At 40.9% G+C, this 27,882-nt stretch overlaps 2 protein-coding genes across 2 annotated transcripts; both read left to right on the forward strand.

Annotated features, from left to right (window-relative positions):
* Positions 1 to 901: 901 nt before the first annotated feature.
* On the forward strand, positions 902 to 5,280 carry snrnp27 (small nuclear ribonucleoprotein 27 (U4/U6.U5)). Its single transcript, XM_042488725.2, has 6 exons — positions 902 to 1,092; positions 2,503 to 2,635; positions 3,595 to 3,692; positions 3,814 to 3,893; positions 4,305 to 4,369; positions 4,969 to 5,280. Exons 1-6 carry the CDS (start codon positions 1,056 to 1,058, stop codon positions 5,021 to 5,023), a joined length of 468 nt encoding a protein of 155 aa, XP_042344659.1. The 5' UTR covers positions 902 to 1,055; the 3' UTR covers positions 5,024 to 5,280.
* A 909-nt stretch (positions 5,281 to 6,189) lies between these two features.
* Positions 6,190 to 26,832, forward strand: mxd1 (MAX dimerization protein 1). The gene is made up of 6 exons (XM_042488244.2): positions 6,190 to 7,151; positions 7,791 to 7,890; positions 16,104 to 16,133; positions 21,683 to 21,797; positions 21,978 to 22,134; positions 23,250 to 26,832. Exons 1-6 carry the CDS (start codon positions 7,085 to 7,087, stop codon positions 23,444 to 23,446), a joined length of 666 nt encoding a protein of 221 aa, XP_042344178.1. The 5' UTR covers positions 6,190 to 7,084; the 3' UTR covers positions 23,447 to 26,832.
* Positions 26,833 to 27,882: the final 1,050 nt, after the last annotated feature.

Here is a 27,882-nt window from a genome sequence, read left to right on the forward strand (position 1 = left end):
TTATGTCTATGCTTCTGTGCTTTATTTACCTTTTGAATACCTTATTAAGAGGAAATGCTACCAGTGTTGGAACCAGGTCATGTTTTTGCAGTCCCAAATCTTTGACTTTGAGTTTCGTGTCCTAAAAAGTCATAATGCAATCTACACTAAATGCAATGCCATTTTAGCAATAGAGGAATAATATATTAAATTTACAAAAATCATGCATGCCTTTAAAAATGTTTTTCTTTGTCAAAACAAATTTGGTTTTTTTTATCTTTGGGTTTGGGGAAAGTTACCATGTTTTTTCTTTTTTTTAAACATATATATATATATATATATATATATATATATCAAATTTGTATTGATTTTGAATGGGTTGGTACATGACATGTTAAAATATCAGATGAGCCATTCCACCGATAAAAATAAAAAAAAAAAACATGGCTAAAGGAAAAAGTAGATCCATACAAAAGAGGTTACAACCAAAGTCAAAATCCCTTATGAAAAATTAAGGATTAATATATTAATATAATATTAATAATATATAAATTATAGATTAATATAATATATCGTAATAAAAAATATAATATATATAAAGAATAGGCAGAAAGCAATAGTCATACTTAAAGGGTTTTAAAAGAGTGTAATATAATTCCAAAAACGATTTCAAGTGGGCCTACCTGAGGATTGCTCTAGCAGCTGTAGTGGCAATCTTCTCCTAGTTATTAAGTTTTCTCTTGTCAAAAAGCTCAGGCACAAGTCAAAAGTCATCAGTATTAAAGTCCCAAATAAAATTACTATTACTGTTATCATCACTCAAGTTAATAACTGTTAATAACAGCTGCAGCTGTGACACACAGACTGCAGCTCTCCTCCGAGCCGGCAGAGGACGCGCGTCTGTAGAAACGTCACCGGAAGTTGTCAACCCTAACGTCAACAGAAGAGTCTGCTTCCAGGCAGCAGCCATTATCATCAGCGCAAACACACAACCCACCATTTGTTACTATTTCTCACCTTACATCGTTTCCTATTCAGTGATACATTGATCTACGAGGTCAACATTTGTGAGGGAAATGGGCAGGAGCAGGAGTCGAACTCCTCCGAGGCGAGGTAAGAAACTGGAGGTGATGCTAGCTAAGTTAGCTAACGTCAACACAGCGTCTCGGTTACGTTAGCTGGCTGTTTGAACTCAGTTTTCTTTTTACACTGGGGAGAAATATGCAGAATTATGAGAACATTTGAATAAACTTAATTTATTTCTTTAACAATGACTTAAACCGTAAAATGCCACCCACGCTGGCATTGATGTCACCTACCTATTTTAATTGCACATTGTTGCTAACATTTATTTAGGTAACATTATTCAGCGCTTCAGCATGATCACAGGGTCACTGTGACTGGCTGTATGTATCTTATACATCTATAGTCAGTGCAGATATGACACATTGTTGAAGCTGTCAGTGATCTTTGGCTGATTTTGTAGTTCGTTTTTATTTTTGGGGGGGTTTACAAACACAAAATGTAAGATTAAAATTAGCATAAAATTAGCAGCAGAGTTAAGGCATGGAGACTTGTTTGGCCCCTGCAGTCGTACCTTGACTGTAACATTTGGCCAGTTGTGATAATTTACCACTAATATAAATTATACATATAATTCTATATAATTTTGCCTACAACTTTGCCTATATTAATGTCTACTTCTTTAAACGTGTTCTTCATCAGGTCGTGTAAATACTATTAAAGTTGTAGGCATCAAGCCCATTTATTACAAGCTTTTAACTTCAGCAAACAGTGTGCCCTGGACTTTTTTGGTTTCGATTTATTGACCAAAGAAATACTAAGTTTAACTCTGTCCTTTTTTGACCAGAGTGATATCTTTCAAATGAGCTGACACGATATTGAGTATCAACACATCTTTCACATAACAGCGTCTGACAGTGATCTGCAGGAACAGCAACCTCCATGTCACAACTTTGTCAACTAGAGTTGCAAATTGCAAGCACTTTCCTTAAGCGAGTAATTGGTAAAAGTAACGATAGATTAATCGATTGTTATTTGAAAAAAAGCTCATTTCAAACAATATCAAAATATGTTTGATCTTTAGTCAAAGCTCACAGCAAAATTGCATATATTTTGACAGCATTTCATAGCCTTAATCAATTAAATTTCACTTGTTTGATTAAATTCCTAATGGGCGGTTTATCGATCATTATCCGTATTGTCAACCAGACACATTTTACGCAATACTAGTTAATCTGCACCTCATAGAGGGATTGTTTTCCTAATCAAATTAAAGTGTATTTGAAGACATGTACTTGAGACCAGAGCCTTTTCTTTCATGTAGAACCTAAACTGCGTACTAAAGTTGGGGGTAATTTTCTTGTAACTTTTTTGTAATTTTTGCTAACTTTGGGGTCATTTCTTGTTAAGTTGCTCATGGCCAGTTTTCTCAGGTTTCAAGGCATTAAAATTCTCCCATTTACAGCTAATATAATCTCATTTTCCCCATTTTTCCTGCAGAGAGAAGGCGTTCCCGCTCAGCTTCACGGGAGCGTGAACGAAGGAGAAGAGAAAGGGATCGCTCTCGTTCTCGAGATCGGGACAGAGAGAGGCGGAGAAGTCGCTCACGATCTCCTCACAGGAGACGTTCGAGGTGAGGAAACACTTTCTGCAGCTTTGGAAAACCGGCTGGTATCTCTCTTTGGCATTTGGATTTTGGCCACTGCAAAAATTAAGGATAATGGACGCCTGCGGATCCTTAGAAAGTCTTAAAAGGCATTGAATCAGTAAATCTAAAAATAAGGCCTTAATTGGTCATAAAATGCCTTAAATTGATTTTTCAAATCTTAAATGTGCAAAGACATAAAAGGTACAATTTTATGAATCTTTTTATTGACATTGCATCGTTAAATCTCAAAATGATAGGTACAAAAAAAATAGAAATAAAAAATCACAGAACATTGCTGGCATTGCTATCACCCAAAAGCCATGTTTTATAATAAAGTAAGAAAAAAATCTAATCTAACTTTATAAATAAAGTATGTCTTTTTTTCTTCTTTTTAAAAATTCATTAATTTATTTTAAATTACATGACATAAAGAATATTTTAAGCCAGTCGGGGTGGGGAGGGGAGGTTCTAATTTCGTTGTTGTTATTATTTGTTTTTGTACCCACAAAACTAAATACAAATTTGATTAACAAAAAAAAGTTAATATTTTGGCAAAAAAAAATTCCCTAACCCTTACTAATTGGTGTCAGGTCTTCTTTTGTCCCCCAAATTTTGGTTATAGTGAAATCAGTCTTAAATATAATTTTGAGTGGCACTGAAAAAGTCTTAAAAAGTCTTAAATTCCACTTGGAATCCAGTAGATGTATATTTTAACCAAATGTCAGTGTAGTGGACTGTCTGAAAAGCATATTTGTTCAGATTTGTTGCAGAGCATTTAGAGCATTCTGCTCTTTGGGATCAAGCACATTTACCTGCAAACTTGACAGACTTAAATAAACCATAAACAGTATTATTTACCTCAAGCTGAAGAAGTGTCTGACTTCAGTAGTCGAGGTTAACCCATCCTGAAGCCATTTTACAGCCATTTGTTTTTTTCCCTGCAGGTCTCCTCCCAGACGTCACCGCTCCTCCTCTCCCTCCGATCGACGTGATGATGACCGCAAAGACGCCAAGGAAAAGTCGAAGCCCATTCAGATCTCAGGTACTGGATCAATGTGTCCCTTGTAATGTTTGCTTTATTTTACGTCATAATCAAGTGCACCGTTAAAGTTTTAACCAAATTTCAAAACCGTATCTCCTTTTTTTGTTTTTTTTTTCTACAGCGGAAGACATGCAGGGCAAAACAGAAGAGGAGATTGAGATGATGAAAATGATGGGATTTGGATCCTTTGATTCCAGCAAGGTAAGAGCACAAAGGGTGTCATATGGTTTGCAGCCACCAGGAGGTGCAGTTTAATTCAAATTAACTTCATTGCATGTCAGAGCAGAAGTGAAGATAGGCATACTGTTTGTTTGCATTCATCTTTTTTGGGTCTACTCGATACACGATACACATGTGCTCAGAATTTCCTCAAACGCATGGCGACTCCTGCAGTGTCAAAGGAGCCACGATTCACAGATTAGGTAGCTCCTGATTATGCTGTGTTGCTATTCAAAACTCTAAATGAGTTTTAAAATGAGTTTTGAAAATAAAAGGAGCCATAGAAGGCGAAAAGAGACAACTGATGTAAAATTTGTAATATGCCACTGTTTTCCTTGAACTGCAACATGTGATGTTTTGTATGTGAGAGGCAGTAACGTTGTTTCCAAACAGGGGAAGAAAACTGACGGATCAGTCAATGCATACGCCGTTAATGTGACCATGAAGAGAAAATACAGGTATGTCGAGAAAAACAACAACAAAAGTTTTAATAACGCTAAACCAAACCCATCCTGCAAAGCTTTTACATGAAATGTAACTAAACCCAGGCAACGCTCTATTTGTTTTTTTTCTTCTTGTTTTTCTTTTCTTTTAAAGTATCTTTATGTTCATTATTGTTGTTGTTTTCTTACTTTTATCCAACATCCAGTCTAATATTGTTTGTTTTTTGGTTATATGTCTTCACTAAATGTTGAATAATGGGTTAAAAATAATTGAAATAAGAGCAAACTACAAAAAAGTTTTTCTTTGCACGGAGCTGTTTGTTGATTTTGCAGCATGGCAACAGTGCTGCACATAACTGCAAACATATAGTGATTGTTTCAGCGTTTTTGTTTGATACCCAGACATCAGTCATTTTTCTAAGTTTCAGTGTCAACTTTTCAGCCCCTTCACAGTGAGCGCTCTCAGCATCAACCACCGTTATTGTAGCCAATCACCTCCGCAGGTGTTTCTATGCAGAGATCCTGGCTCTCCCATTGGTGCTCGATGATGTAATCTGCAAGTGTTGCGAGGGTAACAGTGATGTAATGTTTTTTTATATATTTATTTTTTTTAGGCAGTACATGAACAGAAAAGGTGGATTCAACAGACCACTGGACTTCATCGCCTGAAAGCACCAACAACTCATTGCGATATCCAAGAAGCTTACCTCTGTTCTCTCCTCATAGCTGTGGATGATACTGTGCTATTTCCTATTTTAAACCTGTTTTGTGTTAGGCAACAACGCTGTATATACTTTTTTTTTGTTTTGAAGTGTCTTCCATCAGTACTCAGCTGTGGTTTAGAATTGATTTGTGTCAACTGTTGTTGAATTTTGTTGTTGAGGTGTATGGAGTTTTATTTGAAATAAAAGCATTTTAAAAATGTGTGGCTGCAGTCCAGATGTTGAAAAAAAAATAGGTTAGTTTTGCCTCTTGCATGTGATATGCAGAGGAACATTTTCTGATATGTTATTGTCATATCATGTAACTGACATTTGTGACTTGATGAAAGAGATTATAGCATTAGATAATCTAATGCACACTCAGATTATGGACTCGGATATGCATTCTTGTGTAGCTTGCTTGTATGTTTTTTTTCTTATTAATATCATCGAGTATAATCTAATTTTGTGTCCTACAAGCATATGCTATAGTATGGGCTAGTTTCTCGTTATTTCATTTAATTAAATCCTGGATGTCGGGCTTTTCCCAGCAGATAAACTCATTCCATGATGTTAGTGTAATTCCTGCAACTTTCCTGCTTTAAAATGAGCGTCCGTCTCTTTTTCAAGCAGACTTCTACTCTCAGATTCTACTCGATTCTACTGCCATCATGTTTCGGAAAGACAGTGGGCGTGCGCATGCGTGATTTTCTGCTTTGTGATAGGCGAAGCAAGAGGCCAATAATAAGAGAACATGTGAATCTGGCCAATCATTGAACACGAAACAAGACCAACAACATGACGGGAACCAATCATCGCTATACACCGCGAAACAGCATGGCAGAGAGGTGTGTCTTCTGTCAACCGCGGGCGTTGTCACTTTAGCTCGTGGGCATAGCAGCCAATAGTTAACAAGCTTTCAGGGAAGCAACCAATCACCGTACCTGAGTGTGTCACGCAGCAACTGGGTCCATTTTGGCTCAACAGAAAGCTTTAGCCAATGTGAATTATAACCAAAATGGCCGATTCAGGGCCTCAGTAGCAGCCCGCGTCGACCCCCGATGATTGACGGCGTGATCACCCAATAGGAACTTGATTTGCTTTGTCCAGTGTCCAATCCCATCGCAGCACACAGGAGCTTTGTGGTGAAGTACAGTAGTTAGCTGTCGTCCAGATCAACAAGCCACTATTTTGGAAGCAGTTTGATAAACACTCACTGATCCTCAGTTGATGTCAGTCGCTATCTGCGTTTCCAGCGAGACGTTTTCACGCGTGATCAGCGATAAACCAGCACAAACTAGCCAGCCACATAGCCCCGAACCGATAAGGTTGGATGACATCGACGGTTGAACTTTAAGATAACTAGCTCATTTTTTTTCTTATCCATTTAATACCAGGCACGTCTGTGACAACTGAACAAGCCAACGGGTTTGTTTTCTGATTGGCTACATTTTGCAAGATACAACCGAGCTAGCAGCAACTTTTCATCGTTAATTTAGCAACTTGTCACGAGCGCTAACGTTAGCCAAGTTGTTGTTTTTTTGCCAAACAGAACAGTACTCGGCTATTTTTAATGCCAAGCAACTCTTCGTTTTATTTTTGTCAACAAGCCGTTTTTTTTTCTCGAAGAACTACCTGGGAAAGCAACGATATTTAGCTAACAATTTGCTCAATAAAGAGGGCAAAGCAACCTTAGCTGTTGAAGAAGTGTTAGCGTCAAGCCTTAACCAGCCAGCTAACACCAAACCCTTTACCTGAACCATTTTCATAATTAAGGAAGAGGCTAATGTGGCGTTTTAACTAATTGGTGCTGCATTCGGGACCTTTAACTTTTAAATATCCCGTTTGAAACACTGCAGGAGGAACTCTGTAGCTTTGGCTCTCGCCTTTTTTTCCCCCAAAATAACAACTGACAGAAGAGCAAGCCACCTGAGTGTAGGACGGAGAGCAGTGTTAGGACCTGAGGCAGGTTGTGTGCAGCCACGGAATCCCTCATCGGATTGTTATATTATCAGTGTTATTGTTGAAAATGGCGGCGATCGGAATGGTGCAGATGTTGATCGAAGCAGCCGAGTACATTGAGCGCAGGGAACGAGGTAAAGTGTATTGTTTTCTACGGTCTATTTGTAAAAAATTACAATGACACCCCTCCCCCCGAATCGTGCTAATTTATGCACCTGACATTTAAAGGCTATTTTAAATCCTCTTGCTGCCCTTTATTATTATTTTTTTACACAACGTAAACAGGTCATGCATTAAATTCATTAACATCAGAATGTATCGCCTACACAAAATATGTGCTAATCAATATTAATATTCAGACATTTTTGGATGTGCTGCAAATGTGCAAAAAACACGTGCATCTGCCTTTCTGATTAAAAATGATTGCATATGTGGCAGATGCAGTCAGATGTGCAGGGAGACATTGTTTTCATGCAGGCCCCTCCTTTCCCTCTGTTGTGGTTTGCTAGTGGGGTTTATTCCAGTTCAAGATGACATCATTGTCCAGGCTGAAGGGGAGAAAATACTGTATAAAGATACTGCAGGAAATCCATCCATTGCATGCCGGCACTTCAGCGCAACACATTGCTACTGAATTCCAAAAAGGCTCCAGATCAAATGTGGCACATTTGTGCAGTCTTTCTATTCTCGGTTTGGCTGCTTTTCACAGTAGCTATATCTTGCATTGCCAGGTATCTGGACATGTGACCACTATGTTGTTTATTTGCTTGCAGAAGCTGAACACGGCTATGCCTCCATGCCTCCTTTCATCAGCAGCCGAGAGAGGGAGAGCTTGAAAAGGAAAAGCAAAAGCAAGAAAAACACAAGTAGCAGGTAAAGACATATCAAATCCTTGGGGCCAGGAAATACGCACTGTATCATTTGCAGCTCTTGCAACAAGGCTCCCATAATATCCACTCTTCGAGTGTGTCCCCACTGAGTGCAGCAGGATCATTCCATTATTTTCTGGATTGGTATTTGTTTTTTACCAATCACACTTGTAATTTGCTTGTGACAGAATCATATGTGAGCACATTCAATATAATTTTATCTGTTTTTTTTGTTTGAGGGGCTGCATGTGTATGTGTGATCCTGTGGTGGGGTTAAAGCCACCTTTTGACTTCCCCTTGTCTTCTTTAAAGCGTGTGACTGACAGCAGCAAACATCAGTCTGGCTTAAAGCGAGTGGCCACTCGTGTAAGGCAAACTGGGTCAGTCAAGGTGACTGCAGAAGACATTTCAGTGAGGGCGCATGTCCTGACAGCTCCAGTCAATGGACACTACCACACACACGTATAGTTCCATGGATCAATCATATCCGGACAGATTTATGTTGCATCCACACCCCACGGATCAATTTGCGCTCCGTGATTGGATTGCAGTTTGGATTTTGTACAATTGAGAAATTTTGTTTGTGAGACCCGTTTGAACATAAAGCTTTTGAGCATATTGATTATTTTAGTGGCAAGGATGAAAAAGCTCTGTGATTAAAAGCAGCATGGGTGGAATATATCTATATGACCTATGCACAAATCACATGAGATGCCCTGAATGAAAACATCAGGAAAAAAAACAGCTAATTCGTGCAAGTGATGGTGAAAACAATGGTGTAATGGGGGGATATGCTTCTTCAGAAGACACAACGTTGGTATATTGCTGCAACCGTAGTGTCTTTTTATCAGAAAAGGGCAGCTGACTAAAACACTGTCCAGTGTATGGAAAGAGGCAATTCTTAGTGCGATCTCTGTTTTACACAGAGATCGCATTATAGAGCAGCTACAAAGTCACTTCTCCATAGCGCTTTTGCATTTTTACTCAGACCCAGAAGTGATGGAAGTATCATGCCTATCCAGTGTATGATTATAGACAGAATGCCGGCATTGCGGAATCAAAAGAGGCATGACTGTTGTGACATGTGTCGGCCTCTAGTGTGAAATATAACATATGCGTCAGCAGCGTTTTACAAACAATTCAATGGCATAAAGTGACAATAGCAATCATTTACCTTCTCTGTTATATGGCGGCTGATCTCATCCTCTGCTCGGAGGATAAAAAAACTCCTGAATCTTATTGTTTTACCAATTTGCAGATATTTACGGCCATATGTTACAGTTAGCCACTTGCTACTTTTCAAATCTCTCGTGGTAGGATGCACAGCGGTCCTGTTTATACATTTATGCAGTTTATACCTGTTCCAGCGCTGTTACTACCTCCCATGCAACCTTAAAGGTGAGATAAAACTGTCCCCCCATTATGTGACTTTAGCTTTTATACAGAATGCTGTGTAGTCATAATGGCCCAAAATTCCCACCTTGAAGAGGCGCTGTAAAAAGGGCTACAGATATTACAACCAGGGGCTGCCAGGCCACATGATAGACATTATACCTGGTTATGTCACGAATGTTAGCATTTAGCTGAAGCTTTTATCCAAAGTGACTTGCAATAAGTGCTTTCAAAAATGCTCAAAAAGCTCAGGCAAGAACATCAACTGCAATCACTGCAATATGCTGATGTACTTCAAGTGCTACAGCTAGCAGCCTCCGTTGATGCAGAGCACATGAGGGTAAACATATGGACAGGTTCATATATAGGCCTCTTACCTTGTGTAACCCAATGTACTGTATATCTAGCTCTAATATCTCTAGGCATGCTTGTTAATTTATAAAACGGACTATCTGACAAGAATGCCCACTGCTGTTGTTTTTGATCCTTGACACAACTGCTTTCATCACTTTTAGTATGCACAAACTATAGCAACATTTCGAATGTTGTAAAGGAGAGACTGTCTGAAAGTTTTCCCCATTTGAACCACTATAGCACACCCTGTCCCTATCTATGACAACAGACCTTTAGATGCTGTTGATGATGCATTACATAAACTTGTCTGTATGCAGAATACCTTGACCTAAAATGTCCTCTGGATGACTTAGGGACATGTTCAGTATCCAGTGTACAGAGCACGTGATAGGACGCATGTAAATATGTTTATGTATAGGCTTGTCACCTCGCATAGCCCAATGTACTATATCAAGCTATATTATCCGCAGATCTTGAGTTACAAGACTGCGATACAAAATCATGTAATCCATACCTTCATAGAACTTATCAGTATTTTTATGTTAAAGGTACAGTTCACCCCATTATCAAAATGTACTGTATGTCCTGTTAACTGTAGTGCCATATATCAGTCTAGGTTGTTTTGGTGTGAGTTGCAGGATGTAGGAGACATAGAGATGTCTGTCTTCCCTATAATATTATGGAACTAGATGGCACTAAGCTTGTAGTGCTCAAAGTGCCAAAAATTCATTTGAAAAACTCATCAGCAATGTCTCTTAACAGGAATCCTGACCAGGTTAGTAGAGATAATCCACAGACTTTGTTTTGATCAGTTTCGTGTAGCAGTTATTTTATTCCTACTGAACTACCCTTACCAACCACACCACCACACAGAAGGAATAGTGCATCTACTGCTAGCTCACGTTTCACCATGAAGCGAGCTAACATAGCCTCTTGTCCATGAGTAGATGCACGCTTCCTTCATTTGCTGTCTGGTGGTGCTACATGAGCAAGCAGTAGATGCACTCCTCCTTCTGTGCAGTGATATAATTGATGTCACTGCACAGAAGGATGAGTGCATTTACAGCCAGCTGGGGGTGTGCAGAAAGTATCGGGATAGCTGAAGTTTTTCCTGGGGTCCTTTGGCAGTGTAATTCTGTGCTGTTGTATATTACTGTTTTAATAGCTTTTTAAATGTATGTAAGGTATTATGAAAATATTTGATGTATAGTGTGTGTGAGCATACATGTATAGTTGTACAGTTTTAACGCGATTCTATTTTATTTTTTTATTATGTAAATTTCATACATAGTTTTACTTATTTTATGGTGAATTCTGAATCTATTCAGATTTAACTGTGAGCACAAATGTAAATAAACTCACTCACTCACTCCTCCGTGAAACTGGTCACAACAAGGTCTGTGGATTATTTTGATTAACCGAGTCATGATTTCTAGAAAGAGGAATTGCAGTTGAATTTTTCAGAGGTTTTTTTTTTAAGCACTTTGAGCCTCACAAGCAGAGTGCCATCTAGTTCTATTATTAGATTATTAGATTATCAAAATGGATGCCAATTCATCTCCTGTCAACTGACTAATTGGCTAATCGTTTCAGCGCCAGTCGACTGCCAAAAATGTGATGCAAAGACTCAGAAGAATTACCAGCATTTACCCAATTAGTGCACTTGATCAACAGGAAGACGGTTTTCATTCGTTGTATGTACACATGTGTGTAGGTGTAAATAATACTCTCTCAAAGAAACTCTTGTTACTCTTGTGTTACTCAAATATTTGGTTTAGCCTGTCGGCCAGGGTTATGTCTGTTGGGCTTGAGCACGTTGACAGTGACGGTGAAAAATTTGTTCTTCCATTGCCACTAAGCACTAAAAGGAGCTGGATGTGGAGCACTGCAAGAACACAGCTGCCTCCTGCTCCGAACATGTCTTAACATGCTTAGGTAGCGCAATATTTTTAGACATGCTTAGTGCAGGAAGTGAGACTAGCTTTGTATGTCAAGTAGACTGTGAGCTGCTGCAGGTTTGTCCTCCAGCCCTGAAACCTTTTAGCTCACCAGCATTTACTTTTACCATTTCATTTGGTTGACAACAAGGTTATATCAAGCTGCAGAAACTCCCTCGTCATTTACGACCATTTAATCTACTATTACTCATTACTATTTAAGAGCAGACTTGATATTAATAAGGGTTTCAGCTCAGCCTAGATGATTTGATATGGTCTGCTGTGATATTGGCTCCTGATCATTAACAGTCAGCCCGGCGCTGTGACTGAACGAATTTGCCTCTTGTGGGGGGGGAGGGTGGATTTCTGCCAGAGAAGAACGTATCATTAATTAATCAGTCATGATAAGTTATTTTGTTGCTGCTGAGACTTGGTAAAAAATGTAGGGCATGCAGCCATGGGTGTATGGTGAAGCCACTCAACCCAGTACGTCCAAGCCCCTCCACTTTGTGTTGTTGTCCATGGCATGGATGTGTGAGGCCGTGGGGGAGGGGAGTCACCGTGTTTCTATGCGTGCATGTGTGTCAGTAGTAGTGACTCCCCCCTCCCCCTCATCGCTCTCTCCCACTTGTGTTTTCGCTCGCTCCTCACCTCCTCCACCCCTCTGTGTCTTTCCTGCTCTGTTCTCACTCTTGGCAGGCAGTGGAGAGCACCAGCTCCTCCATTACAGAGATGGAAGAGTCCTCCCCCACCCTGCACACGCTAACACAAACACTGTGCAACTCCAGTGCCCTATGGAAATCATATAGTCATCTTGCCATCCTCATTGAGCAGGCAAATAAGAGTCTTTCCGTGCTCACCAACCGGCGTTGTTCAGGCTGAAGGGCGAGGCTAAAGAAGTGAAAATATGGATTAGTGTTAGATTCATGGAGAAGAGTCTTGTTGTAGACCAAGCTGAAGGACAGGTGCGCTCGTGAATCATCTTGCTACAATTCAGTGAAGATTTGAAGCATGTAATAATCTTAAAATATCTCCATCAAGGACCCTCAACAAATAATAGCCCATGGACCCCACACACTAAGACTTTGTTCAAGGATCTGTGTGGGAAGACTTAAGGTCTACACTGAATATGGAGTTTATAAGACTGAGACTTATTATTAGAAAGGTGATTTTTTTTGACAATGGGCGTTTTTGGTCCACAGGAACCTTTTCCTAGTTATAAGAACCCCATTTTTTGTTTCATTTGCACCACAAGAACTTGTAAAGTTCACAGTTCTTAGAACCACATTTTTAAGGGAGTTTTTTAGCTCCTGTTTGAGAGTAGGTACTCTCCCAGCACAAGAGGAACAATGTGTGACGCAAGTGACAATGATGAGCACAGCCAATGCAGCACTGGCAATTGCAATTTCCATAAACCCTTTCTCTGTGTAAACAACAGTCAACAAAAGACATAAACAACAGCTCATAATGACAAAAAATGGAAGCAAACATGGACAAAGTGTCTAACGGTGAACTCCAGGCTTTAGTGAGTATACTGTATGTCACAGTGGAAATACTGAATGGATTTTGACTCATCAAAATGAAAGTGACGGTATTATACCAACTACTGGCTAGCTTACGGTATGTCATCCGTGTTTCTGCTGGCAGTGTGAATACAAACAGATAGAAAGTTCTTGAATGTAGTTCTCATTTTAGGAAAGTTCCCCAGTGGGCAGTTCCTCATAGGGAGTCCCCAGAACTGTTTGGTCTGAAAACACCTAATGCCCTGACCAAGTCGACAGAAGCTGCGAAGAGTAGTTTCACAACAATTTAAGAGTTATTACTTCTGTAAGTTGACTTACAAGCACTCAGAGAGTCTTTTTTGTACAACACTGGTCTTACTAGTGTATTTTTGGGCATCATTCCTGTCATTTATATTAACCCTTTAAAACCTGGGTCAACATCAACTCTCTTGTGCTGCCTTCAGATGCCCTTCACGCAGATTTACACCCTGATTTCTTTCAAAATCAAGGCAAAAGGCAATTAGCAACTAAGCATGAAATGTCACATATATTGCAAAAAAAAAAAATCGTAAAAGGTGACAAGATTCCATCATGTAAACACCATAATCTGACTTTAAGTGGACCAGGTGATCCGCACGTGTTTCCAGTCCAGTCTAGCAACACCGGTGCAGAAGCTAAGTGATGTACTGCTGTGGACGGGGCCACAGCAAAACATATTCTAGCCACCTAAAAAAATCAATATCGGTTTAAGTGTGCACTATATTTTAATATTTTCTCCTCCTCACTGTCCACAACAGCTGATGGAAGCAGCTGTAGACCAGAAGCTCCGCTGCTCAGCGGAGTAAAATCATTGTATTTCTCTGTTTTTGATAGAACAGCTTCGTATCCCCGGCAGAAAGGGGTGTTTTATGTCTAGGTAAAGCCGTGTATTCCAAATATGGCATAGGCTACACTGAACTTGACTTCTTTAATTTTTTTTTTAGGTGGCTTAAAACCAATCAGTTACGGCCCAGTTTGCTCTGTGCCATTTGATTTTAATATTATTATATTATAATATTATTATATGTAATTGATGCAGAGTAATTGTGAATTGGGGTCAATAGGTTATTGGCCTGGGCGATTATTGGGGCCAATATTTGACTAACTATCTGTATCAGCGTTTCATTCCAATGATCGCTGACAAAATAATATAATAAAAAAGTGTGCATATTACACTTAACCGACAAGCCAAAAGCAGTAAGCAATACATATAAAGAGAGTGTAAACATAGGAGGAACTTTTACCATGTAAAACTTCAGGGAGCTATTTTTATTCCTTCATTTTTCATTAAAATGTTCACTAAACTGTTTGAAAAAAGTTGCTGTATATGATGTTGAAAGTTTCAGTTTTAATGAAACATTTGCTAAAGGAGTTTCAACAAAGTTTTGTGTTGGATTTTGTTAGATTCCAAATTCTACATTTTAACAGAAATATTGTCATTTTTATTGTAAATGCATATCGGTATTCTGTCTCATTAAGTACTTAAAATTGGTATCGACCCTGAAAAACCCCTATCAGTCCACCCCTAATTATAAATAATCAGTTTTGATCATTGTGATTCGGTCTATATCTTGGACTACATCAATATAATAGGTCTATAGCAACTAGCTGAAAGGGGCCACATCTCCATCTGTCTTGGTGGAGTTGGACATACTTCCATCAATAAATTGATTTTCTCCCAGCGCTTGTATACAGGGACAAGGACAGAAGTCCAGTTAAACGGCCTAATTGAGCTATAACCATAGCTTGACTAAACTTTGCATGTAAACGTACTGAATGTAAACCCAGTGACTATTTGGTAGACTGATTCAGTGTAATGTGCCGATATAGAATTACAGCACTGGATCCATTATTCCACACACCCACAATAAAAAAACCTCATTATTACTCAGTATTACTTAATATTAGCTGTACCCCGTCATATCATGGGTGTGGGTAGAGGGTTTTGGGACTGGATCAGGAGGTGCTCCAGAGCCTGAAATCCAACCTCAATAAGTGGGATCATTTCCCTGCTAGCGCTGTTATGTCACCAGCGGCTGTCTGCCCTGCACTGGAATGCACACTGGCTGGAGGGGGCCAAGTGAGATAGAGCGCACCCAACGCTGAAACAAGATGATACCCCGCACCACACACACACACACACATGCACGCATGACCCCAATGCTGTTTAGAGGTTAGTGGAAGACAGTAATTCTGAGTTTGAGTGAAAGTAGTCAAACATGGAGGTGAATGAAGATGTGTGTGAGTGATAGTCCTCGTAAGATCTCGGTCATGACGTGGTGACAGTGTCAAGTCTAGCAGAGCTCAAGGTGCAGAGGCTATTTTGGGAAGCGGGTTGGGAGGATTGAGAGGTCAGGTGGAGGTACAGTAGGTGAGAGTTCAGGAATGCTATGGCGATCTTTGCCTCCCCTGTCTCAAACCGCCACTCATCCATCATTCCAAAAATTACACATAACCCCATTTCTGCATCCTCTCTGTCTGTCTGTCCCTGAGCGTGAATGCCGCTTCAACACTGCAATGCAGGAGTCATATTGGCCACTAGCACACCTCCATCTCTCCGTTTACCTTCAGCACCGTGTCCTCCTACACTCCCACCTCTCTCACTTCTACATGCTCGGTGGATAATCAGGCAAATATGGAGGGGCACAGTCCCTGGCTTCTGTTTCTAGTTACTGTTACTATGTTTACCCCTGGCCTCTTCATCACGAATCCGAGTGTGGCACCGAGTCCTTTAAAAAAAGCACAAGTATCCTCCGTAGAACAAGCCTCGGGCATCAGAATATCCAGCCCGTTCTTCTATTTTTCCGAGAATCTCATTTTGTCAGCCGTTCTGACTGCTCATAAACTCCCACACAGCCTTTTCTCACTCTCTCTCAGTCCCCTGCAGTAAGGCCTTGGACTGCATTGATGGCTCACAGAGAGGAAACCTTACTCTGTTCAAGCAGTGGCCCTGTTATTATGTGTGGTTTCTGATATGTGTCTTATCTCCACAGGTCTACGCATAATGAAATGGAAAAGAACAGGTATGTAAAAATGTGTGTGTGTTTGCGCATGGTTGTGAATTGTTGTTGTTCCTCTGTCACCATGGAAAGTGTGTAACTGATGGGCTGTAGATGGAAAGAACTTTTGCATGTTAGACAAAGAATCACTGTTGAGTGTGGAGGATGATTTTACCCCAAATTAAAACTGAAAGAGAAAATGATAGATGCATTTTTATTTTTGTACTCAGAATAAACAGGCCGTAATGAAGTGTTAAAAAGTTATAGGGAAACCATAAAAAAAAGAAAATCTTGCATTGAACTGACAACTGTTTGTAAACTTGCAGTTTGAAAGTGAAAAACAGGAAAGTTTAAATGAAAATGCTGAAATAAAATGCTAAAATTCTAAATCTTAAATTATAAGATGTTAAAAATACAAAAAAATAAAAATAAAGTTCATTTTTTCATTTTTCTGTTTTCAATTTGGGTTTTTGTTGGTATTTAGTTTTAAGGAATTGATTTGTAGGATTTTAAATTTGTTTTCCATTTTTAAATTGCCATTTCACTATATCAATAGGTAAATAATTTGCTTTTTCATAATTATCTGTGACCTGGCTATCCCACTAATGTATAAAAGAAAGGCATTTATTTGCCATTTTCTCTTAATTTCGTTTTCTCTTTTAAATTTAATTTTGGGTAAAAGTATCCTCAATAACTAAGTGATGTTGCCCTATAAAATGAGACAGTTGTAGAGTGCTAAATGACAGATTTGACATTAGCTGGGGATAAACAACACATTTACTGTGTTTGAACTTTTGAAATTGTACATGCATTCACACTTTGAAACCGCATCAAATCAAATCATGAAACAGATCTTAATCTTATATAAAACCTTTGGTTTTAACCCCTGCTGTAACTGGTAAGACAAATTAGATCTGTCCCAAGAAAACTTTATAAAGCTGGTTTTTGCATGCTGCTCTGCTTTGGACTGTGTGAATCCATCAGTCCAATATTACTTTTCCTACTTACTTAATTTGATTGTGTAAATCAGGAATGTAATAAAAAAGACAGTAACGAGTGACATATCTTGACAGTTATTAGGTGAATTGCCATGAAATTTAGTGCACACATTCATGGTCATCAGAGGATGACTTTCTATCACTTTGACGATCCTTTGACTTTCTGTTTAGCACCATCATCATTTTAATTTTCCCCAATACTTGAAGGACTTCACATAATCCTCAGCTGTAGTTTGTGTCTATTGCTAATTAGCAAACATTAGCATGCTAACACTAAACTAAGGTGCTGAACATTGTAAACATTATACCTGCTTAACGTCAGCATGTTAGCATTGACATTAAGAGCACCTTACCGTGCTGATGTTAGCGTTTAGCTCAAAGCACCACAGTGCCAAATTACAGCCTCTCAGGGCTGCTAACATGGCTGCAGACTCCTGCTACGAAACAACACATTGATACTTTAGCTATAATACTTTTGGCAAAAAAATGTCCCACTTGTAATAGCAAGCTGCGAGGTTGTAATGAGTCCAAAAAAAAAAAAAATCAAATTGCTGTTATTTTCCAGCAGTTTCTCAGGCAGACATTTTAGGCCAGAAAACAAGTCTTTTATTTTATTTTCTTCTTTTTTTTCGGTCCCTGTTACTTTGGCGCTTCCATCCTGCCTGTGCTAGTTGATCCAAACCAGCAGCTCAGTGGACAGCCTGAATAATATATGGCACTGTGGCCTGTGCCTGGGATTTAGCCCTCTGCATGTGTGTGTGCCTGAGCATTTGTGTGTGTGTGTGGACACCTCATGCCCGGCAGTAAGTCAAAATTACGACCGCAGCCCGTCGTATTACACTTGAGAACATTCATAGCCTTTAGCCAGTTTCTCCCACCAGTAGCTTGATGATAGAAAGCCATCATAGGCAGATAGTAAATTACGCGTGTCGACCCTCTGCTGGCAAAGCCAGCAGAGTGCAACGAGACCCATCCCCCCCTCAAGCAATATTGGCTCAGTGAAATCTCCATACACACATTCAAAGTCCTATTTTGCACAGCTCTCCTCCCCTCTTGTCAATGCATAAGGAACGAAGAGCGTGCATGTGGGTGTGTGTTTACATCCACGTAACATGACTCCAGACACCACCACGCCTTTTTTTTTACATGCGAGTTCCTCCCAGATGGCCACAGGCAGTTACTGCTGGGGGTCAGAGGGCGAGTGAAGACAGTGGGGTGATATACTGCCAGTCAGGCAACGTGCATCACACTTACCTAGTTGTAGTTTGACAGAAGTGCAGTTTTTGCAATGTTTCTGCAAGAGAAATCGTTTTCAAATGACTCGGCCACAGCTGTTTTCATTGTAAGAAACTTGACTCGCACCTGATTTCAGATCACATTGGGACACCACTTGGACCGGCTGCGTGCATTTCAAAAGGACACAAAACTAGGACAGAGAAATACAGGCTTTTGCCTCAGGCTGATAGCACACAAACCTATAGCTCCACATACACGCTCACCTATTGACACACTGCACTAAAGCCACACTGAACCAGAATAACCTGTTGCTGAAATACTGCTGTTTTACAGCCTCACCTGCAGTGTTTTCCTCTCACTCAGACACCATGTGACCTGTGGTGCTTCATGCTGATTGTCAGCGTTGTTTAACAAATATTAGCCAGCCCTGCTGATTATGTCAGAACAACACAGCCCAGGGCATTTTGCATTCCAAGTTATGTAATGACAATCTGCATGCCCTTTGGACTGAGTCAGCTGAGAAACAGGCACTCGGTTTCAGCGCCCGAACACTGCTTTGTATGTGCGTGTGGGCTTCACTTGCAGTGCGAGTGCGTTTTTAAAAAGGGCACGGGGTGAGAATGTACTTGTGTGCGTCCTCTCCCCACAGTCAAATCAGTCTCGTCCTCTTTCCATGTGTCCAGTGTTGAATAAACTCTTTCCGGCAGTGACGCTCACATCAGGATTACCTGCAGCAGACAATAAATGAATAGCTCATCCAGCAGGGCCCTCAGCTGCCAAAAAAACATTTTTACACTCGCTCTCAGGAGGAGTCTGACGTACACACGCCCACTCGCTCCAGCACACACAGGCATACAGACACGTACACACTCCGCCGAGGCTGGAGCTGGAGGTGTGTGTTGTGTAACAGTGGGGTCAAGTGGTCGCAAACACCCACCAGACCATAGCAACTGCCAAGGCTGAGTGGCTACAGGAGGAAGTGGAGTGTGGATGAGAAATGTAAATGTGGACTGTGTTATAGGACAGGTGACATTCATAGTGAGTTCACGTCTGAACATATGTCGTAGATGTTGTTTGGATTTCAGCACATTTCTGTTTTCTTCTTGTCAGTGGAGGATTTAAATGCTGTTTCTCAAATATCCTATGTAGCGATGTCACAATGCTGAAGATACACACGCTAGTCTCATTACTTCATATACAACTTTGCATGTTCACACCTTTACTCACGAACACGTATTTGAATGTGAAACTGCCATTTGCATCAGAAAGCAGAGGGGCCAAAGCGCTTGCATAGTGGCTATTAGAGGGAAAATACAAATAACTCATTGACATTAAAAAAATGTTTTTCTTTGTTCTATTTAACGCAAAGTTGCATTAATAATCTCTTATAATAGGCAGGGGACTTGAATACTACTTTGATGCAGTCCAAATTGTGTTTGTTGCATTAAAGGTTCTGTGCGAGAGCATTTAAGTAGCAAAGATGTAGTGGAGTTATGGCGTCTCTGTGGTTCGTTGTCTTAATCAAAAAAGCTTTTCTGTGGTTTGTTGTCATAAACAACAAAGCTTCTCTGTGGTTTGTTGATTATGATTTGTTGTTGAAAATTGCATTTTAGTGTATGTTTTAATCCCTCTGGATAGCACATCATCGTCGCTTTGCACTGCATTTATATGGCGGTTACTGCTAATATTGGGACAGCGGCAGTGCTGAAGCATAGCGCCCACCTTCCGTTTCCCCTTTTTGTTGACACAGTTGGCGCTGTCAAAACAGTTGCCATTGCTAGCCCCGTTTATGGAGTTAGCACTGTCAGCTGCTGGTTCAACCACCTTTGTGTTAAGAACTATGTGCAGACAATTCATGCACTCTGAAAATTGCATAGAACCCCTTTAACTATTGAAACAAAATAATGTCAAATATCCAAACATTGCATTAAACGCCACCTCAGACAGTTATACTTTAATCAGAATGTTTTTGATTAAAATTATAATTCTCTCAGTTTTCTTAGGCTCTTCTTAGGCTACTCGTGGAGTCTACAGCCATGCTCGCAGATCTGTAAGGTTATATCAGAATGGTGCTTTGAGCTAAATGCTAACGTCAACATTCTAACCTGCTCACAATGACTCTATTTGTCATGTTAGCTAAGTTTTTAGCGTGAGCATGCTCACACTTACTAATTAGTAACAAACTCAAAGTACAGAGACCATGAACTTAAAGATTCATAGCAATCCATCCAATAGTAGCTAAGATATTTCCGTCTAGGCCATCTCTCCAGCAGCCACGCCATTTAGCGTGGTGGAATTTCTTTAACACAAATTCTCAATGCTATATTGTAGGCAACTGGACTCGCCTTAGTTTCTTGAAAATGTTTTGCCTCACATGCAAAAGGCTTTTTCAGTTCCTCAGGTCCAGAACTGGAGAAGCCTCTCAGATGACAGGTGAAACCCTTTCAAGAAACTCACGCAAGTCCAGTTACCCTACAATATAGCACGGAGAATTACCGTGACCTAAATGACTGAGACTCTTCACTAACACGCTCACAGAGAAAGTTTCTTTCTGAGTTTTTAATAACACACTTACAAACAAGCGCTATCAACTTTCAAAAGAGTTTCAGGCAGAGAGCGCAACTTCTCCTTCTCCTTGCAGCTTCTTATACATCTCAATAGTTGGGTCACTGTGACATGAGTGACAATGACTTTGTCAACCTACGCAGGCAGTCTGCAGCTGTGTCTTTGTTCCCGTTACATGCTTGATGCACAATGAGTAATGTTTTTCCTGATAAGCCACATGACAGCCTCCCTCACTCGTTCATAACTTACCGCATGCTTAATGAAACGATAGGGCTATATGCAAAGAAAATGATGTCACTCAAAGGTTAAGGCTGTGAGTGGCCAGAGTTATTTCTGTTTTTTTAGCACAACTTGCAGGACTTAAAAAACATGTTTCGATTCCTCAAAGTAAGCAATCAACAAAGGTATTCATTTGATATCTTATTGTTACCAGTTTAGAAAAATTAATATCATCATCCCTAGGTAAGGCTTGTGCGGGCTCAAATTTGCACAATGAGATGGCTCAGCTGCTGTCATGTGACCAAACCTCTATTGCTTTGGTTACCTGATGCAACTGAGCAAGCTCCCTCCAGCAATGAAGACCATGAAATGCAGTTAAAAGCTCCAGGGAAAAAAAATAAAATAAATGGACTTTGTGTTTATCATTTATTTATTCATTGTCAAACTACAATTACACAAGGCCAAGAATGAACTTGCACGCCTAACAATCAAGTTTATTGTGTGCATCATCATGTTTGACCATTTCTCTCTCCTCCTCTCTTCTTCTGTCTCTAGACGGGCACATCTACGGCTGTGTTTAGAACGCTTGAAATCCCTCGTTCCCTTAGGACCAGATGCTAACCGGCACACCACCCTCAGCCTGCTGATGAAAGCCAAAGATCATATCAAGGTGCGTGTGTGTTTGGTACTCACCTGATCAGTGTGTAGACGGCATTTTGTTGAGCGCTGTGATGGGTGTGTGATGTGTGTTTGAGTGACTGAAAAGCCACTGATGTACGCACTCGCAGAGCAACATTTCTGACGGCTTCTCCTCAAGTGTTGTGTGTTTTTTCCTCTTCCCGCCCTGCAGAGGTTGGAGGAGAGCGATAGGAGAGCTCAGCACACCGTGGAGCAGCTACAGCGGGAGCAGAGACACCTGAGGAGGCGTCTGGAGCAGCTGGGGGTGGAGAGGATCCGCATGGACAGCACCGGCTCCACTGTGTCCGACAAGTCCGACTCTGACCAAGGTACACACACGTATAACACTCACTGTGCTCCATAAAGTGAAGCAGGTGAATCCAGGTAAAAACAATAAACATTCCTGTAGATAATAGAGAGAGGACTATCATAACGTGATGTCTGAATGTGGTGAGAAGCTCAAAGAATCCCAGAGGCATCTATCCTCTGGTTACCAGCTGAAAAATCAATCTTTGGAGTTCTTATTGAAGCCAAAGTCTTTCTTTTAAGGTTCAATATAAGACATTCACGATGACGGCCGCATGTGCATGTTGGTGCATGTTGTGAATGTGGGTGTCTGTGTGTGTACCTCAGTGGCAATATGTTTTTGTACCATTAGTGGGTTGCTTAGCAACTTACTAGTTGGCTAATTAGGCTGTTAGCACCATTAGCTGCTAGCCGCTGGCTCAGCCACCTTCATAACCGTTTTCTCATATGAATTTGAGACAATGGGTCTTATGCGGCAACGTTCTCTTAAATTTCTCCTATATTTTTTTCTTAATTTTCTGAAAGGAGAAAACATAGTGCCGGGAAAACACTGCCTTACAATGACAATGATCACAATTACATATTTAAAATTATGTTACAGATTTATTCGATTTTTTAAAAACACTTTTTTCTGGTCTTATTTGCCATGCTTCTTTTCTATTTACTTTTTTTAAAACTAATTTTAAAGTAATTTTCTTGTACTTCTTACTCATTTTTGGGGTCGATTCTTCTTTTGTTGCTCATTGCCTTCTTTACATGACACGTGAAAGCAATCAAGCCAATTTGCTCAAGCTGCAAAGGGTTAAGGGTTGTCCCTTTTCACAGGGGAAGACTTCAGTCGCTTCCCTTTGTCCCTCCGTTCTGAAGGGCATGGTGGCCCTCGAAAACCAGAGTTAGGGGTAAAAATAAGAAATGGAATCCGGCCGTGCTGCAGATGCAGTGCATACAGAATGATGACCACACACACAGCAGCTGATGCGTTCTGTCTGCAGCTCGCCTGTATCGTCTCTCACCCTATCAGGAAAGATTAAAGTAGTAATATCAGTTTATGAGCAACCTTGAGAAAAACTTGAATAGATGAACACTAATGTTGAATGATCATTCAGACTTATCAAAATTTTCCTCTGTGCACCAACAGAGGACCTGGATGTGGATGTGGAGGGGACAGACTACCTGCTGGGTGACCTGGAGTGGAGCACCAGCAGTGTGAGCGACTCAGGGGACGAGCGAGGCAGCCTGCGCAGCAGCTGCAGCGACGAGGGCTACTCCAGCGCCAGCCTGCTGCGCCTGCAGGACACTCAGGAGATGACCAAGCAGCTGGGCTGCAGCCTATAGACAGTAACTGGTCACTTCCCCAACCCACCTCCTCCCCCTCAGCCAATCCCGTCCCAAGATTCTCTCACCACTCCCTGATCCCGCTCAGACCTCGACCCCTCCCCTCCCCTTCCCTCCCCTCCCTCCCTCCCTCCCTACCAGGACTGACCAAGTCTGAGGCCTCTCCTCCAGCCGAGCCTCTGCGGACTTCCTGTCCCCACGACGACTTCCATCCAGACTGCAGCACCTCTGAGACACCCGCTCACATCCAGCCCATCATCAGCGGTCAGTCTTTAGGGGTGTCACCCGCTCTGCTCTGCACCAATCAAACGAGTGGGATTTCAAAGACACTCCACCCCCTCCGTCTCTCTGTCCATCCATCCCAAACACAACTTTCAGCCAGAGAATGTTACCACACAATGTCCCACTGCCTCTTTTTCTATGCCTCAAGAGCCATGGGAAGCACTTATGAGATTCACCCTTCACACACACACACACAGACACACACACACACACACACAGACACACACACAGACACACACACACACACACAGACACACACACACACACACACACACGCACACATACTGCTCCATCCCTCCTAGTTGTCCACTGAGACAAAGTCCTCCCAAAGGTCTGACACTGACATGACGCGGGGCTTTTTTTCTGCCCTGCTCACCAGTCAGCCATCTGTGCATGGTATTTTTTGCACTTGCAATTGCTTTTGTAAACAAAACTGTTTCATCTTTTTTCAAACGCTGTCTCTTAAAAACTTAAATCCCCCCCCCCCACCACCACCACAGCTGTTTCAGAAATGTTACAAGACAACGTAAGTGTTTGAAAAACATGCCAGTTGCGTGCAGAATTTGGGGGACGCTAAAGAGGACTGTGTGTGGTGTCAAACAGTCGGGCCGACAGCAATACGTCCCTCGGTATCAAGCATTGGCAGACTCGTTACTTACCCTGTAATTTTCTGTCCACACCTGCCATTCAGAGGAATAAGTATCTCAAAAAACGACAAAAAAAAATTGTGCAGCATGAGATTGTGAAGGGGCCGGGGGATATGGAAGGGTTTTTTGGGGTGGGTTTGATGTTTTTTCTGCCTCTCTCTGATGACTGTGGCGTTTTTACAGCATCCTTTTATCATAATGTGTGTATGTCACGTCTGAGCCTGGAGACGACAGGGGTCAATAGCAGGTTTGGGAACTTTGATCACCAGCCACCAGGCCGAATGCTGGTATATCTTGGCAGGTGCTGGTACGTTTTTGTACACTTGCTTCTTCACTGCCCCGTTCACCAGATTTTATTAACAGGAAGGGAAAAGCTGATCTACTGAGAGCAGTCGAGAGACTGGAGCACATTCCATTATGTAGAGAGGACAGGCAGGTACGATTGAGAGCATTATTTTTTTGCGAGTGGATGTTCCTGCCAATTATTTATGTCGGGAGAGTTCAGTTTGAGCCGAGTCGCCCTAAAAACAGAAGGAGTGGCTTTGACTTTTCAGTTGCTCAGAATGTTTCTCACATCTGAAAAGCTAAAATGATAAAACCACAGATTTTCTCTCCTTTGCCTTGCCTCCATAGCTATTTATTGTTTCTGAAAACACCTTTTAATGTAAATAGTTTACAGAAAGATCTCTATGTCTATCAACAAATGTATTTATTAGATATACTAAATATATAGATGAATATATAGAAATATATTTAATTAGTCATAGCCTATGTTCTTCTCGTGGGGTTTCTTGAGAGTTTGCTACGTGTAGTTTGTTTGCACAGCCTAGTCAATCCATAGAGTATTTAGAAATGTCTCTTGTGCCTCGAGGCTTTTTGTGTCTGTTCAGAATTCGGCACGGTGCTCCTAGGAAAATTGAATGTTTTCTTTGTGATTGATCGTAATGATTATAATTATTAGCAAAGCCATCTTGCCCCTATAAGGGGGGAATAAAAGGACAAAAAAATCTGAATAATTGATAAAAACAATTAAAAAGTGAGAGGAGCTGGTGGTTGAAGGGCGGTGGTGATTCCTCTGGCGAAAGCTGTTTGAACAAAATGGCTACTCTGCCTCGTGAGACTTTTTTTGTTTGAAACCACCACGGGGAAGGGAGAGGATTGCAGCATTTATTTTTTTTTTTGAATGTAGATTGTCCTCAACCCTGCAGCGTTAACTGCAAGGCGCCAAAGGAACCTCCCCGCTCCTGCATCCAAAAAACTTGTGAATCTCAGTCGAAGCATGAAGACGAACCAGAAAAAATCTAGATGATAAGATTGTTTAGTGTTTTGAGTGTGGAATGCTGCTTCTTTTTTTTGTCCAATTGAAACCTTTTCAAACGGAGAGGAACTGTGTAGAAAGAAGGGGGACTAAAGGGGAACTAGGTGTGAGTGTGTTCACTGAAATGCCATCTGTCGGTGTGTGTATGCAGTATGTGAGTGCGCGCACGTGTGTTTATTTCGTCACTGTCTTCAGAGAGATTTTTTGGGGGTGGTAGAGGGTGGGTGGTTTAAAAAAAAAAAAAATTGTAAGGCTGTTTCTGTTTTGTTCATTTGTTTACGAGTAAAATGCAAAAAAAACAAAAAAAAAGAAAAGTCCACTCGACGAAGACTTCATGTATAAACCTAAGCATTAATGTCTGTCCACGGGAGACTTTTAAACTTTTTTTTTTCCATCCATGGCCTGTTTGTCCGTCTTCCGCCAGTCTACGTGTGTGTGTTTCCTGCCTGTGTGAGCGTGACTCCCTCCTCCACATGCTGCGTTGGCATCCATGGTGCAGGCGAGGCAGGTGCGTGCGGTGGGGCAGCGCGTGCATCAGCGATCGCTCCTCACCTCCGACCCTCCCTCCCCTTTCAAAACAACCCTGGTGCTCTCAGCATCTGCCTTAAGAAGCAGGTGTGGAATCTCTCAAAGAACAAGACTACAGTCAGACCAGTTGTTTAAGCTATAGGTTTCAGCGTCAGGGGAAACTTCATGTGTATATTTAATTTGTTTTTTCGCACATTTTGTCCCTGCATACAAAGCGGCTGATAATGCCTTAAAACAGACCTAACAGAAGTATATGAGTGTATATGATATATCGACATGTACCGCAAGGGCCATTCCTTTTCATTGTGACGGTCTCAGGCGTGGTGCTTTCATGCATTACACACACACACACACACCAACACACCACGTCATAGCTCCATGAACATCGTCGTCGCCTGCCGACCTTTCCCCTCAGAAAGGTCAAATGTCGAAAAACTTAAAGGAGGGCGTTTTGTGCACTTACTTTTTAAGAATTGGGTAATTTGGACATTGTCTTCTAAATAAATCAAATGTTGGGGGACAAAAACCCCTTTGGAAATGTGGAGCAGCAATTTATATTTGCCATTGATATTAAAGGAAATAAACATTTGAAACCCTTGTTTACCTACCTATCACCTCGTCATTGTCTTTATTCACGCTTCATGAAAAGCCTGCATGGCAATTAAAACAGCAAATGAAGGCGACCCAACCCACCGGTTTCTCACACAATGAATGAGCCACATGTAGAGGTTGAGTAGACTGTAATAAGGAGTTTTTTTGCACAGCAGATGAAAGAAAGCCTCTACGGGGGCTTGATCCTTGCCAGCCACCCAGTGTGTTTCCAAGTAATCTTCTGGCCAAATCCCAGGTTTGTATTATCACAGCCATCTGACTGCTGCTCAATAACCAACACACACACGTATAGCCAGAGATGGAGGAGAACGATGGGGGGATGAGCGTCTTGAAAAGCATCCCGCATCCCTTCTGGAGCTGTCGGGCTGCTGCAGGGGGAGGGGAGCTGTTGGAAAAGGCTTTTTTTCTCCATCATGGGAAGCCCTGTAGCGCCAATAGCATTTCAGCATAGTGTAGGTCTTCCTTTAGCTTTAAAAGGAGAGACTGACATTGGGAGTCGATTTTATTGTGAAGTAAACAAATATGTCATTATTGGTCTTTAATTCAGAAATCTTAAAAACCTGCCTGGGTGATAATGATGATAATGATAAATTGAATCATTTTTTAATCTCATTTGTATCATAGCATTGATCACAACTCTGGTTTGTGGCATTGGTTCCAACCTAAGGGTCTGGGTCCACAAAAGGGTCAGACAATAAATGTAAGAGCTTGTTATCCAAAAGTATTTGTTTTCCTTGTGAATTACTGGATACTTTCAGCTCTTTTGGATTAGGTTGTGCCAGCTATTTGAAGCTAAAGCCTTCCTCAGTTCGTCATAACAACAATATTTTTAAATGAAAATCTGTTGCATAATTACTTAAAAACTTAAGCATGTTTTAGATATTATAGTAAGCAACAAACAGCACATAGATTAATTTGCAGGCAAACATATGTAGCATTGTCCAATAAAAGGCACCCAACTATGTAAACAGGAAGTCAGTAGCATCAGTGGTTTAGCATAACTTCCAAATTTTGAAGTTTTGGGGAGGAAACAATAATTAACCCAACTA

Source organism: Plectropomus leopardus, chromosome 4 (assembly GCF_026936395.1).
Source record: "Plectropomus leopardus strain MGB_pleo_1.0 chromosome 4, ASM2693639v1, whole genome shotgun sequence".
Classification (NCBI taxonomy): domain Eukaryota; kingdom Metazoa; phylum Chordata; class Actinopteri; order Perciformes; family Serranidae; genus Plectropomus; species Plectropomus leopardus.